Source organism: Vicia villosa, linkage group LG4, assembly GCF_029867415.1.
Source record: "Vicia villosa cultivar HV-30 ecotype Madison, WI linkage group LG4, Vvil1.0, whole genome shotgun sequence".
NCBI classification, from domain to species: Eukaryota; Viridiplantae; Streptophyta; class Magnoliopsida; order Fabales; family Fabaceae; genus Vicia; species Vicia villosa.
In genome coordinates this window covers 173,776,383-173,791,071 of record NC_081183.1, presented here as the reverse complement: position 1 = coordinate 173,791,071, position 14,689 = coordinate 173,776,383, and the positions used below count along the sequence as shown (strand labels likewise).

The 14,689-nt window shown below is 35.0% G+C and overlaps 1 protein-coding gene across 1 annotated transcript; it reads right to left on the bottom strand.

Annotated features, from left to right (window-relative positions):
* Window positions 1-631: 631 nt before the first annotated feature.
* Window positions 632-13,483, bottom strand: LOC131596002 (protein CELLULOSE SYNTHASE INTERACTIVE 3-like). The gene is made up of 8 exons (XM_058868545.1): window positions 13,291-13,483; window positions 12,996-13,135; window positions 11,669-11,765; window positions 8,345-11,414; window positions 4,959-7,503; window positions 3,632-4,086; window positions 1,708-1,824; window positions 632-1,036 (listed from the first exon to the last, which is right to left on the bottom strand). The coding sequence occupies exons 3-8, from the start codon at window positions 11,725-11,727 to the stop codon at window positions 875-877; spliced, it is 6,408 nt and encodes a 2,135-aa protein (XP_058724528.1). The 5' UTR covers window positions 11,728-11,765; window positions 12,996-13,135; window positions 13,291-13,483; the 3' UTR covers window positions 632-874.
* Window positions 13,484-14,689: the final 1,206 nt, after the last annotated feature.

Below are 14,689 nucleotides of genomic sequence, written 5' to 3'. Positions count from 1 at the left end.
AAAAAATAGAATGAAAAAGAAATAAAAACTGTCAATTAGTAAAGAGAGGATCAAGTTTTAAAAAAAAAACTGAAAAGGGTATAATTGAAAGAAAAATAAACTAACCATATTTTGCCTTTATATATTGCTATAGATACTAATTTTAAGAACTTATGATGTTTTGATTTTTTTAATTTAAAAATGCTACGATATTTTTCTGAATAAATAAAATTTTGTACAAGATTCACTAAAACATGAAATTCACTCTTTATGCAAAAAATAAAAACACTCTGTAGGTGCTCCACACTCTTTTATGTATACTATGTAACATATGTATATTGCATGCGATACTGGGAGTAGAAACTTTCATTCAATCAACTGATTGATATTGAATTCACATATAATTCACAAAATGTTGCAGTCGGTCATATCTGTTTTAAAATTGCATTATCTGCATGTGTATTCCTTTTCAATTAAAGAGTATTGCTATGATATCAGGCATCAATTTACTTATATTGGCATTATTTGCAGTGGTGGAAATGGAAAATGACATTGGTAGTTTATTTATCTTTTCTTAAGTGGCTTAACAAACATAACACAAGGCCACTTTACATCAAAAGCTAATGAAAAAGAAACCATCAACAACTAATGAAAAAGAAGAAAAAAAAAACTTTGCATTCTTCCTGTGATTCAAGTTTTTCTGATTCCTATGAACGACCTGTACAATTCTAACCAATTTTCCCCCTTTAACGTGGGAACCTCCTTTGTCACACACCCTTTTCCCAAGACATTTATAATTTAATTTACACTTAAAATGAAGCAACTTCATCTGCCAGACTACAAAATTGAATCTTCCAAAATAGATAATTACAAGAAATAGCAAACCAATCCCCTTTCAAATGTCATCGTTAGAAATTCTGTTGGACCATATAATCTCAATTTCAAGTGTTCGGGAAGAACCATCTTTGTTGTTGTCATGATTAAGACTGAATAATCCACTATAAACCCCTTCTGTCACAACCTTATCAATTTGGATAGTGACTCTTCCAAGACTTGTCTGGATAAAAAGTACAAAACTCCCAATCAGTAATTACCATAGATAGAGTTTGGCTTGGTTTAGCTAGTACAAAGATGAAAAAGGAGCCTAGTAAAAAATTGTTTTCAACCAAGATGGAGCACATTTCATTTTCCACCACCTCAATTTTTACATTCTCAGACAAGCACAGACTACTAAGTAGACACACTATCAAAGACAATTTTTGAAAGAAATAAGCAAAAATCTTCTCAGTAATCCACAATATATAAGGTTCTGTTTACTCTGAAAATATTTTCTATCTTCATTTCTTAAAACTTATGTTTGCTTTATATGCGAACAAGAACATACTTGTGAATAATTGTGTACATTTTTTGAAAACAATGGAAATGTCAAAAGAATTGTTTTCATTTCCAAAAACACATCATCCAAAACTAACATTTTATCTTCTCTTCATTAGAATAGTTCCTTTCAAAAGTCTCACATTTTTATAAACAATTTGAAATGGAGACATTTAAAAAATGAAAATAGAAAATGTTTTCACCAAATAAACAGACTAAGTATTCACCAAACAAAGAAATGAAGTAGTAATCCATCCTTTCAGAAAAGGAATCGGTAAGCACTCACTGGTTGCCGTACAGAAAACTAGTTGAATAGAGAATGAGTATTCACTTACAGAATGGATATCTAATTACCTTTCCAAAAGTATTCTTGCTTTTGCATATGATATGGAGCTTTTGGCCCTTGGGAGGTACTTCAAATGCCCATGTGAATCCTTCTTTCCATTCCGGAGAAGTACTATGGTTCACAACCTACCAGATGCAAAAATAAATAATGGTATTTGTAACCTTGTGTATGGTAAAATATAATCCTCCCTGGAGAGAGCAGATAAATCAATTCATAAATAAGACTGGACAACGGAAAAAATAAATTCTGCAATTTGTTAGGTTGCCAATTACGAGTCTATGAATCAACGAGACCAAGAGGAAATGGATTTTAGATGCGGACAGAATCAGAGATAAAAGAATCAATTTAATTTTTCTTGCAGCATGTGTCGGGTCTATCATAACCCACCCAGCTTGAGGAAGTTGGAGAGTTCTCTAAACTCTCATGTGGATATGCATACCGATATATAATGTAAAATTGACATTGAATTTTGAGTTGAGAGGCTGCAGTTACGCCATAACGTTCTTCTACTATAAACCACGTTCCTATTCAACTCGATAATTATGAGATTTTTAAAAATAGTTTTCTTATAGTTTTTCAAGTCTTCCTCTAGAGGAACCCTCTAGTTGTTTGAATATCCTTCATCTAATCTACTCTTCTTAATATTGAATTCATATGTCTTCCCACTACATGCTTAAACCTATTTTTCACTATCTTTTCTACTATAGGCGTACTCCAAACACTCTTTAATATTGCTATTCCTAATCCTATATCGATCTCGTCCAATCTTACAACACATTCAACACAACATCTTCATCTCTACTACCCTTCGTTTATTTTCGTGTTGGTTCTTTGCCGTCCAACATTTTGTACCTTACAACATCGCGGATCATACAGTTACTCGATAAAATTTTCCCTTTAGTTTGAGCAGTACTTTAGCGTCTATAAAACATCTAAGACGACCTCCTCCATGTCAACCACCAAACTTGAATTTATGGTTTACGCCCCATTCTATTGCTCTATTGTTTTGTACTCTTCCATCTCAAAATAAGTGTCTCATTAGACAAAGAAATTTGTCCCAAAATAAATGTTGCTTTACATTTTCAATGCAACATTAATTAATTTTGACCAACTTTACCCCTAGTTAATATTGTCTTCCCTACGTTCCAGTCATTAAATCCCATTATGCATTTATGACAATGTATAAGTAACCAATAGTAATTAGAGGCCGATTTGTAAAACTGTTATTTATTTCTTCATTCACTACTTTTCTTAATTTGTGATAGCAAAAACCTTAAAAGACTTTTATTTTGAGACAATGGGAGTACTAAGGATTTCAGTTATTTAAACCGCATAACTCGTGGTATGATATGATCTCCAACTTTCACCTATAAGTTAGAAACGATTCTCCTTTTGCTAAACTTACATACCACATACCTTGTCTTACTTATGCTTCGAAGAAAGTCATACACTTCTAAAGTTCGTCTCCAAGTCTCCAACATCTCATTTAAATTCTCCATCGACTCTACAAGTAGGACTATATCATCTAAAAAAGCATACATCTTGGTGCTAGCTCTTGGATGTGTTTTGTAAGTACATCCAAAACTATAAATTAAAAAAGGTAAAGGCTTAGGTTTTAACCTTGGTGCGATTCTAGTGTTATGGGAAAATCGTCTGACTACTCTCCAATCTGTGTCCTCACTCTATTCGAGAGCCCTCATACATATTCTAAATAGATCAAATATAGGCAATCATAACTCCTTCTCTAGGTTTGTTTTTAACTAACTAAACCAAATAATCAATCAGCTTGTGATAGCTATAACAGAAAAAGAATTTTGCACAGACAGATGTAGAGTAAGTAAACGTATTATCTCACATGTGTTATAAGGCAAGAAAAAACCAAATACAAAGGCTTAGATATATCATGCAGAACTTTTCAGTTATTGGGAGTACCTTGGTTTGTTTCGGAGGGCCATTGCCTATTGTCAACTGGCAAAATGCATTAGTGCTTCCCATAGTTTGCTTGAGGTTAATTCCACGTTTAATGGTCACAGTCAAACAACCTGGTAAGCAGTGCAGAAGAGTATCCGCCCTCTCATGGAAACTTGGTGGGCAGGTTTTCATGAGCATTTGCAATATGGGAATGGCTTCTGCGGCAATCATGGCTTGAGATTTTGCTATATCTAATGGCATGGTTGACCATGATTCTTTTAGCAAGAAAAATGTGTCAAGTACAGAGTCTTGAGCCACTTCACCACCAGATTTAAGTGCCCCTACCAAATGAGGAATGCAAAGGGTCGCTGCTTCAGATATGTGGAGCTTAGGAAAGTTAATGAATATCACATGCAGTGTTTTCAAAACCTCCTCATTGATTGTGGCAGTCGACCACAACTCCCTTTCGAGTGCAGCTGCATAATAAAGCAAAAATACAATGACATAACCCTTTTTTAAATATAAATTAAATAAAAAAACCACCAACACACCAAAATCTATAAGTGAAGATTTATTTTTCTTGAAAAGTAATGAGAACTTAAAATTGATATGATCAAAAAAGAAGAAAAATATATCACTAGCTGTCATGCTGCAGAAAATTTGAGATTCTCCATATTTTTCTAAAATAAAACCAGAAATAACAACACATAGTGAAAATAGAGACTTATATTTTACACTTCGAAAGATGATATAACAGGAAGGAAATCTTATTTGAACATGATGATATTCAATGACTTTAAAACTCAAGACACAATCAAAAGACCAAAACAATGTTGTTTTTCTGGTTCCAGAAGGTCTAAAAACCAAATAAAGGCTGAATAAAACAATGGTTTTAGTTCTGTTAATCTACTCATATTGGATCAAACAGCAAAATAGAGGAGCCTTTCAAATACAACTTTATCACTGCATTTTCCAATGAATTCCTTTCTTTGAACACTAACTAGTATTTGAAAACGGGATAATAGGACTCCCTGCAAGTACACACACTATTGAAAAATCAAGGCCCTTCAAAAACATTCAGGGTAAAATAGTACATTAGTTTCAATATGCAAGAAAGTAGAAACAATGTAAAAGGTAATCTGCCAGCCTGCCAGGGACTCTAAATACATGAACAGGTGTGTAATTAAATGAATTTATATATACTTTATTAACTAAAGACTAGAACATGAATGAACTTTAGAGAATAGGCAATGTTACTTTTACAGCATGAACACGTGCCAAAAGCAGTTGCCCAAAGAGACCAAAAGTATAACGCAGTGGTTGATGTCAATAGGGACTAATAATGTACCTGTCAAAGATCTGATCAGCTCATTTGACACATATTCTTGTAATGTGTGGGTAGAAAACAAAAATTTGATCAATAGAGCAGCTTGTCCGGCAACTTCTGTATTTGGAAACAGTAGCAATTCCTGAATCACCAGTATGCCCCCAGCTTCTGCAACAGCACGTCTATTGGTCCTGCTCTTCATGACAAAGTTTTGCAACGCGCATATAGCCACCATCGTCATTTCTTCAGTTGGCTGATCTTCAAGTAAGCTTATCAATGCACGACATGCAGATACAGAGTCACCAGCTCTAGCATGTCGTTCATGCTGGGAAAGATTTCCCAGAGCTAAAGCAACAAGAAGCTTGCCCGACTGTGATTTGGTTTGTGGATCTAACAGATATTGGGATAAAGGCGCTATAGCATACTTAGATACCTTCATTTCCCGTACTCTCACATTGTTAAATAAAGTTTCAAGTAATCTACCAGATGCTTCTTCACACAGATGGGATGTTATGAGGTGCAACAGAGCATCCATAGCTCCTGCTTCCATCATCTCTTCAGCACTTGAAGCACAGTTTCTTTCATAAACTATTAAAGCATTTAGCGCTATGCTGATTGTACTCTCAAGTGTTGAGTGCAAGAGTTTTACAAGAACCACCACAGAAACTTTAAAATAGTATTCAGCATTGGAACTTAATACATTTGAGAGAACTAAAGCAGTTGATTCCCAGAGTGCAGGTGATGGCTGAGGATCATCTTGAACAATAACTTTTGAAAGCTCAAAAATACCTTTCGCGTCAGCAACAACCTTTGGCCAGCTCTTGGAAATTTTTTCCAATGCTTTTATTGCTGTTTGCTGTAAATTTAAAATTCCAATTCCTGCAAGCCGTACAAGAGGCACAACTGCATTCTTTGTTTTAATATCTTGCTGAAAGTGTTCCTGTGCAAGAAGATGAGATAATAGTTCGGTGCCAAGCTGCTGAATAGCTTGGGATGGGGATTCCAGAAAAGAAATTAAGGGCTCAATGACTTGGCTAGGAGTAAGCTTTAAGGATGCAAGACTTTGTGGTTTCTCCAATATATTTACAAGTGCTTGTAAGGCACTATGCTGTCCCCATAAATTGAAATCGCGACGGAGCAAAACATTGAAAAGGGGTTCTACAATTTCTGCAGCATCTGAACTTCTAGCAATTGCAGTACTGTTGGTTAAAATGAGAAAAAGCTCAGCGATTGTAGAACATAACAAGCTAGGTGCTGATTGAAATAGCTTGAGACAATTATCAATAATGCCAGCTTTGACCATGTCATGTTTGCTAGGAGTCCTGTCTTTAGCCAATTTAATTAGAGTAGATATAGTGGCCTCAATAAGCTGGTAGTTCACACCAGAAATCAAACTGACAAGGAGATCCACAACATTATAGGCTGCTGCAAGCTCTACTTGTTGTTCATCTTCCAATAATCTATCAAAAGCACAAACCCCATATTCTATTGCTGTCTCAGAACCAGACTGCATTAGTGATATAAGGGGTTCTATGCATTCTGAGGCAACTGGGCTTGCTCTGATTTTACTATTAGCAAAAAGAATATAGCAGAGATGTGCAGCATGGCTCTTCAGTTCCAAAGAAGAAGCAGAAGACAATACTTTACATAAACCTTCAAGTGGATTCCCTTCCACATCAGAAAAAATATATGCTTTTGACGAATCTCCTGACGTTAACTTGATCAAGGCCATGAGAGCAGCTTCTTGCTCACTTCCTGATGTTGTGTTAAGCATGTCTACCAATGGCTGAATGGCCTGTTTAGCTAATTCTGAATCTCTGATAGAGTCGGCATCAAAGAGTTCATGAAGTGCTTTTGCTGCACTATATCTAGCATTTCTTGATCCAAGACGCAAAACAGCTATGAGTTGGTTCAATGAACTTGTTGATGCTTCATGATTAATTAGGTCAGAGTTACAAAATAAAATTCTCAGTAACTCTGAAATAGCAGTCTCAGTTGAGTCTTGAGGGCTCAAGGACAGGTATTTGTTCAAGGCTTCCAGAGCTCCGGCTTCTGCCAGAATAGATTTATTTGTATCACTTCCATCTGCAATAGATATCAAGAGCCTAACAGCAACTGGTGGAGCATTAGGCCTTTCAGGTATTGGTCTTAAGAGGTCCACTAAGAGGGGTATCGATTTCCGTGCAGTAGATCCCAATCTTACATCTTCAATTTCAAAAAGGGTATCCAAAACAACTTGTTCAGGGTTTCGCACCAAAGAAAATTCTTCTGATAAAGCCACAAGATTTGGCATATCCGACTCAATATGCCCAATCATAGTTATCAATCCAGCAACAGCACCAGAATTTGCAATGACAAGATTTATCCCCCTATTACCATTACAAACAAGACTAGCCATGGCCTGGGCAGCAAAATATTTATCAATTACTTCTTCGGATCTTAGCAAAAGAGCGATAGAAGGTATAATGTTCATTGTTGCAGGTGATAGAATGATGTTTGAATCTTTAAATAAAATTGCCAAGAACAAGGTACTGATCCATATTCCTTCGGTATCCTCATATTCTGCCTGTCAATAGGAGAGAGATGAAATTTATTTGAATAAGCAACTCATTTGTTAGCATACTTGAACAAGACTAAAACAAATGTGCAATCCAGACATGTAAATCACCAACACAAATCATCAACCAAATGAACATAATCTAGAATTTGGAGGCAAAAAAAGATGCACATTAGTATAGTCTTGAGTCTTCTCACTTTTCCCTAATCATTCAGATTCATTCTTCAGAAATCAGGCCCAGGCTAAGCTTTAACAGAAATAAGAGAGCCTTATCAAAGATCAAAAGGGAAATAAATTCACAAAATCTATTTAAAATAACAGAGACTTTAGGAAAGCATGCATGTAAAAATTGAGATATGGGATATTTATATTTAAAAAATTGATTCGTACTACTAAAAGATTAAATTAGTACATGTATTATAGATTCAGGTTTGGCAAGGCTTGTCCTGGATTTTATTCACAAAGCCCATCTGTATTCTGTAGCTGGCTTAATTCTAATTTGTCAATGTCCAGTTCTCACTTACCTTTAGGAGAAAATTATTCCAATCATTTATTTTCATTAAAATATCAGGAATGGCTTTAAAAATCCCTATATCTCAATATGCTATACATCAAAAGATCAAAGATTTTGTATGAAAAACACATTTGTTTTCTTCATTGTTTTTTGTACAAATTGCAAAAAGAGGCTATCCAGCAAGTTAAAAAGCAATGCCATCACACAGCCCAAGATAGTACATTTACCTTTTATTTGTGTACAAGAATATTAGCACCTGAGCTCTAGAAATAACTAGACAAAAGACAAGGGGAACTGATAAAGATCAGTTAAATAAACTAGCTCATATTTGTATACCTGTGGGTTTGAAGTATGTCTTGCAAGTTTGTTACAGAGAGCTTCAAGTCCACCAGCTTCCATAACTGTGTGCTTGCTTTTCGAATGAAAAGAAACAATAATTGAGAGCAACCACAGGGCAACAGTACCTCCCAAGACTACAGCAGGATCAAGAATATCAAACACATCAACTTCTTGAAATGCATTTCTCTCCATAAAACCTTTAGAGGTGAATACTTCAATATCTAATGAAGAATAGCTACAACTCTGTTTTACCATATCAACTAAGGAATATATTAGTGGTTTTAAATAACCAGAAGAGTCAAGTGAATCCATTGAAATCTCTTTCGTCTTCTTTGCAGCACAAATTAGTATGGAAGCTCCACCAACTTTTACTTCTGAACTGGAGGAGTTTATTATTCTACCAGCCAACGAAACAATGGATCTCAAATTAGCAAACAAAAAATCACCTAGAACAGCTGGCTGATCCCCACAAAGCCTAGACAGAATTTCAATTGCCTTGTCTTGCACAGGGGGAGGCCCCTCAGCCAAACAGGAGATGAGAAGTTCTAAGCTTGATGGTATTTCAGTCAGAGCTAACCATAGAGGGTAAGGGAAGTTGACACCTTGCTTAGTTCTGACTAGCAGTGCAATTGCTCCTAAAGTATCTGCTACATCAGTTCCATCCATATCCACAGCTCTTAATGAATCAACAAGTGCAAGCACAGTGAAACGGCATTGAGCATTCCCCTTCAGAACGTCACCTACTGGAAACTGCTTCAGTAATTCATGAAGTGCACGTGATGCATTTTGTTTACCTTCCGAGGTTCCTTCTTCCAGAACTCTTGTCAAAGCTGAAACAACATCTTCAGCAAGGGCTTCAGCAGCAATAAAAGGATCAAAAAGAAGATTCGCTAATGCAGCAACAGCAGTTTCAGCAGCATCAACAGAGGATGTTTTAGCTAATTTGATTAGCGGCTCAACGTCGCCCTCTACAATATAAGACATCATATTTGCAGCTTTGCTCTTGGTTGGACGAGACAGAGCACATAAAGCTCGAGCAGACTGAGTGGCAACACCTTGACTTTTGCTACTCAAAAGCTTCAAGCAAGGAAGCACAATCTCATCCGTTGCAAGACTATCACAAATGTCTTGTCTTGTGACAAATAAATCAGCAAGGACTGAAGCTGCATACTCTTGGGTTTCCACATTTGATGAATTGAGAACTTGAACAAGAGATCTCAGTCCTTTATAAGCAGCAGATCCCTTTTGAAGGAGATCCTTCTGTGAAGCAATAGAAAGCACATGACCTAATACCTGAACTATATGGGCTTTTGAGCTTGTAGAATCCCCAAGGAGCAATGCTAATAGCTGGTTAATAGTGGCCGAATCAGCTACTCGGACAAGCTTTGTGAGTGCCTTGGCAGAAGCTTCTTGTCCTTTTGATCCACCACTCTTGAGAAGCCACAAAAATGCTGGTACAGCTCCAGCACTTTCAACACAGGCACGGATATCTTCACTGTGGCAGCACAAACTCCAAAGAACATTAGCCGCTTCCTCTCTTGCTTTTTGTGATCCAGTCTCCAACAACTGTACCAATGGTGGAATACCTCCAGCAGCAGTGATTGCCCATTTGCTGTCATCAACCTGCTGAGTTAAGATCGCTAACAATTGAACTGAATACTCTTGATGCTGCTCACTAGATAATCCCACCAATGATATCAGCAACTGAATACCTTCTCGTTTTTTAATGGCCTCCCATATTCCAATCCTTTCACAACACAATCTTGTCAATGATAGTATCAGATTATCTTGCACATCAGGAGCAGCCATAGTTATAAGTCCAATGAGAACCTTTTTTGAATCTGCTTGAACAAGCCACTTTGAGAGATATTCGTTTCCATAAAGGCTGGCCATGGCCTCAAGGACACGTTCTTGAATCAGCTTGTTGTCTCTAGTCTTTAAGAGAGTTACTAGATTATCCTCTACCTGAGTTGCATCAAAATGTTCCTCATCAACGTCACGGTTTTCCACAAAGACCATGAGTGTATAAGCAAGAGCACCAATTATATCACCAACTGGTGCAGCAAGGTGGGGAGAATGAGAAAGCCCTCCAAGATATAGTATTAAAGCAGACATGCCCCCGTAGATGTTAGCTAAAGCTCGAGTTGCATGCTCTTGCAAGGCCTGACCACCATCGCCTCGCATACACTCTGTAGAAGGAGCAACAATAGCTCCAATAAGGATCGGAACACCGTCAGCATTAACAATAGCTTTTTTAGCCTTGGCAGACTTTGAAGAAAGGGCCTCTAGGGCATCAGCAGCACTGGCTCGTACAGAAATATCATTTTCCTGACCAATAAGTCGAAGTAAAGCTTTGACTGCTCCAGAGTCTATTACTTTAGGGATGCTATCACTAAAGGCCAGCATTAAACGTGCCAACAGGGAAGCTGCATTTGACTGAGAAACAGAATTGTCTGAAGACAAGAGACCCCCAATGATATCCACACCTCCAGCTTCTAATGTTGCTTTCCAATAAACATCTTTGTCCCCACATAGATTTCTTAATGCTCCAGTAATAAAACCCTCCACAACTTTGTCTTCCTTGTTCTTTGGATTTAGTTGATTCCATAAGGTTGGAACTACACCTTCTGTAACAAAAATTTTCATACCAACATGATCATCTGAAAGACCACCAGAGGAAACTTCATATATTGCTTCAGCTGCTGCCTTTCTAGCATCAGTGGATTCATATATTAAAACTGCCAGTAATGGTGGGATACAACCCCCAAGAAGTACTCTTAACCTCAAGTCTTCATCTTTGCACAGGAAACTTAGAATGGAAGCTACATTAAATTTTGCTAGAGGGGTTCCATTTCTGAGAATGCTTATGAACAACGGCATTGCTTGGGCATGAGAACCGATAAGTGCTCTAGCATCCTTCCTTCTCCTGGCAACAACTAGTAATTGTGCTGTAATAAGTTCTTGCTCAAGTGGTGAAGACATGTTGGCATGCAGTTGCTCCAAAAAATTAGCAACTGATCCCATTGTAGATTCGGCATCGTCCGTTCCTGTTTCCCCATTGTATTCCCTGTATAGAATTGGGTATTTAAGTTCCAACTGTTAGTATTTTGATTATTTTTCACATTTGTAAGTGAAAGATGTGATGCAAATCTCAGACGAGTCCTAACCAGCGCCATAAGTCATCAGTATAACATTAAATTCTAAGCAAATCTTAAACTAGTTTCAGTTGCTAAAAGTTTAGCCTTCATAGTTATGATATGTTTTCTAGTTTATTATAGTAAAATAAACTCCTAATGAGTATGTATAAACAAAGTTACTGACATGGGCTGAGAATCAGAATAAACGGATCTCTGTTGTTCAGGAGAGGGAGACTTTGACATTTGCACCAATAAGCTAGTTTATCCTCCTTCTAGGACTCCTGAAAATTTAAACATTCTAAGATTTCAGCATAAAAAGTCCATCCTAAATTAACATCCAACAAAAAAGGCTGAAAATAGAAAACACACATATGAGAAGGACTTTGTTTCTTATGCTACATTACATCACAAGACACATTTCCATGAAAAACCATTGCGTTAAAACATTCATATTAGAGAGAGTCGCCTACTTACTATACCAAATCACTTTTTATCAACCGCAACATTTACACTAATGCCTCCAAAAGTAAATTTTAACCTCAAATTTATTGTTCAACTTACTTTTACCTAAATGTCTCCAAATATTACATAAATCATTTTATATTCAACTCACTTATAACTAAAATCAAATTCCAAATATCAAATTTTATGTTCCCTAGAGCCAAAATTGCATGTGGTTTCGGTTTCACGGTAGGGAGAACCAGAAGTGATTCTAGACACATAAAATTGATTTTGACTTGTTATATCATGTTGCTTGGATTTCATTTTTCTACTCAAAATAGGATTCTTCCACTCACTCTTAATTGAACATATCCAAACATAAACTCATTTTACATTCAACTCATTATTCAACTCTCTTTTAACTAAAATCTGTTTTACAAAATCAATTTATTCAATGGCTGAACAAAATACACACTAAAAACTCACAGTCCAAAATTGACTTTCTAATCAGCAAAATAAACTAATTTTACATTCAACTCATTTTTAACTAAAATCAATTTATTCAATAGCTGAACAAAACACACACTAAAAACTTACAGTCCAAAATTGACTTTCTGATCAGCAAAATAAACTCATTTTTAACTAAAATCAGTTTTACTAAATCAATTAATTCAATAGCTGAACCAAATACACACTGAAATCTTACAGTCCAAAACTGACTTTCTAATCAGCAAAATAAACTCATTTTCCATTCAACTCATTTTTTAACTAAAATCCGTTTTACTAAATCAATTTATTCAGTAGCTGAACAAAATACACACCAAAAATTTACAGTCCAAAATTGACTTTCTAATCAGCCTACATTAGAGTCATTTTTAACTAAAATCAGTTTTACAAAATCAATTAATCCAACAGCTGCACAAAATACACACTAAATTCTACATTCCAAAAATCACTTTACTAATCAGCAAAACGCACGCAAGTAATCTCACATCAAACACACAACACGAACAATAATCAAAACCAAAATCAAAACGAATCACAACCAAAAAAAAAAAAAAAAAAACTACCTCATTGCATGGCACGCAAATGCCGCAGAACTCCTCCCTCCTTACACCACCTCCAACACCGCCACGTCTCAATTCGCAACTATTCCAACCGAAACCGATCCAACACAGTGAACCATCACAAACGCGGAAATAATTCAGATCTTGAGGAAGAAACGAACGCGAACCGAAAATAACAGATCAAAGAAAAATCGATCGTTAGCAGAAGATAGGGTAACGAGTGGGAAGAACGAATCGAAGCGTGTAATGAAATTAAAATGCAAAAAAAAGAAAAATAATAAGAATAATTATTTATTACCGTAACTGAAAATTGTGAAGGAGGTGAATGCGAGAGAACAGAGATGAAGGAATGAATTGAAGGAGAAGGTGGCAGTTGAGAAAGAAATTGAGTGAAATAGTGAAATGGATTGGAGAGAAAGAGCTGTGTCTGGTGTCTGTGAGTGTGAGACTCAAGCTTCCCCTTTAACTTTCTATGTCTGTGCTTTTTTTTTCTTTCTTCTCACTATTTTGTTTTACTATTATTTTATTTTATTTAGAGTTTACTTTCTATATATTTACACTTATTTAATTTCTTTCAGTATAAAATATTTTATACAGATTAGTGCATCACAACTTTTATTTTATTTTATATGTAATTTAAAGAAAAAAATCAAATTTTTACTGGTTATAATTTCACTGATAATATAAAATTGTTTTACACTATCAGTATATTTTCATTAAATCTTTTATAAATTATTAGCCACATAGGCATATTAAAATGAAAAAAGAAAATAAGAAAAAAAATAGAACATAAACGGTGTATTTACCGTGTAAATTAATTATATGATTTCAATTCATGACGATTATGTATTACGTTAAATTAAATAAAAATTTGAAATTAGATATACTTTTATTGAACTTTTTATTAAACTTTATTAAAAAAAATTATTAAAAAGTAAACTAGATTCAATAAATATACATTTCTAATCTATACAATTATATTAATTTTAGTCAAATATATATTTATTTTATTTTACTTATTAAAAAAGTAAGATAGGATAGTTTTTTGGTTTTTTTAATTTTGACGGTTTCTACTGTTATTGGGTGGTAAAATACGTGTCAGATTGAGATTGTACTGAAAGACTGAAATACAGTTGGATTAGAACAGTCCATGTTTATGATTATGACCACGAGTCCATTTCTAAAAAAAATTTTGTTGCTTGGGATTTGTTCTTTTTTGTTTTTGTGTAGGAAATAATGTGTACTATTTTTCGATTATCACTTACCAAGTCACGGCACGAGCAACTAGAGGATATTTCTTTGGAAAACGTGAGGGTAACTTTTTCTTTGTAAAAAAATTGCCTTAAAAAAAATCACAGTTTTTAATAAAAGATATTTTAATACATTGACAATGTTATAAAAACACATGTTAATATTAATAGTTGTCATTAATGATTAATATTTCTTTAGAACATCTTCAATGGTCTTTTTCTATGCCATCTACTTTGAATTTCATACACACTACTAATAATACTAAATTGGTTCCTCCAATCATACTTATGCAATTTATACATATTTTATTGCAATAGTAAAAAAAAGAAGTTACATTATAATAATTATGATTGAATATATTGTTATTATGAGTTAAACATTAATGAAGATACTATACTTTATTTAAACTATTTTTACAATTTTAATTAATACATCTTTTGCTGAAG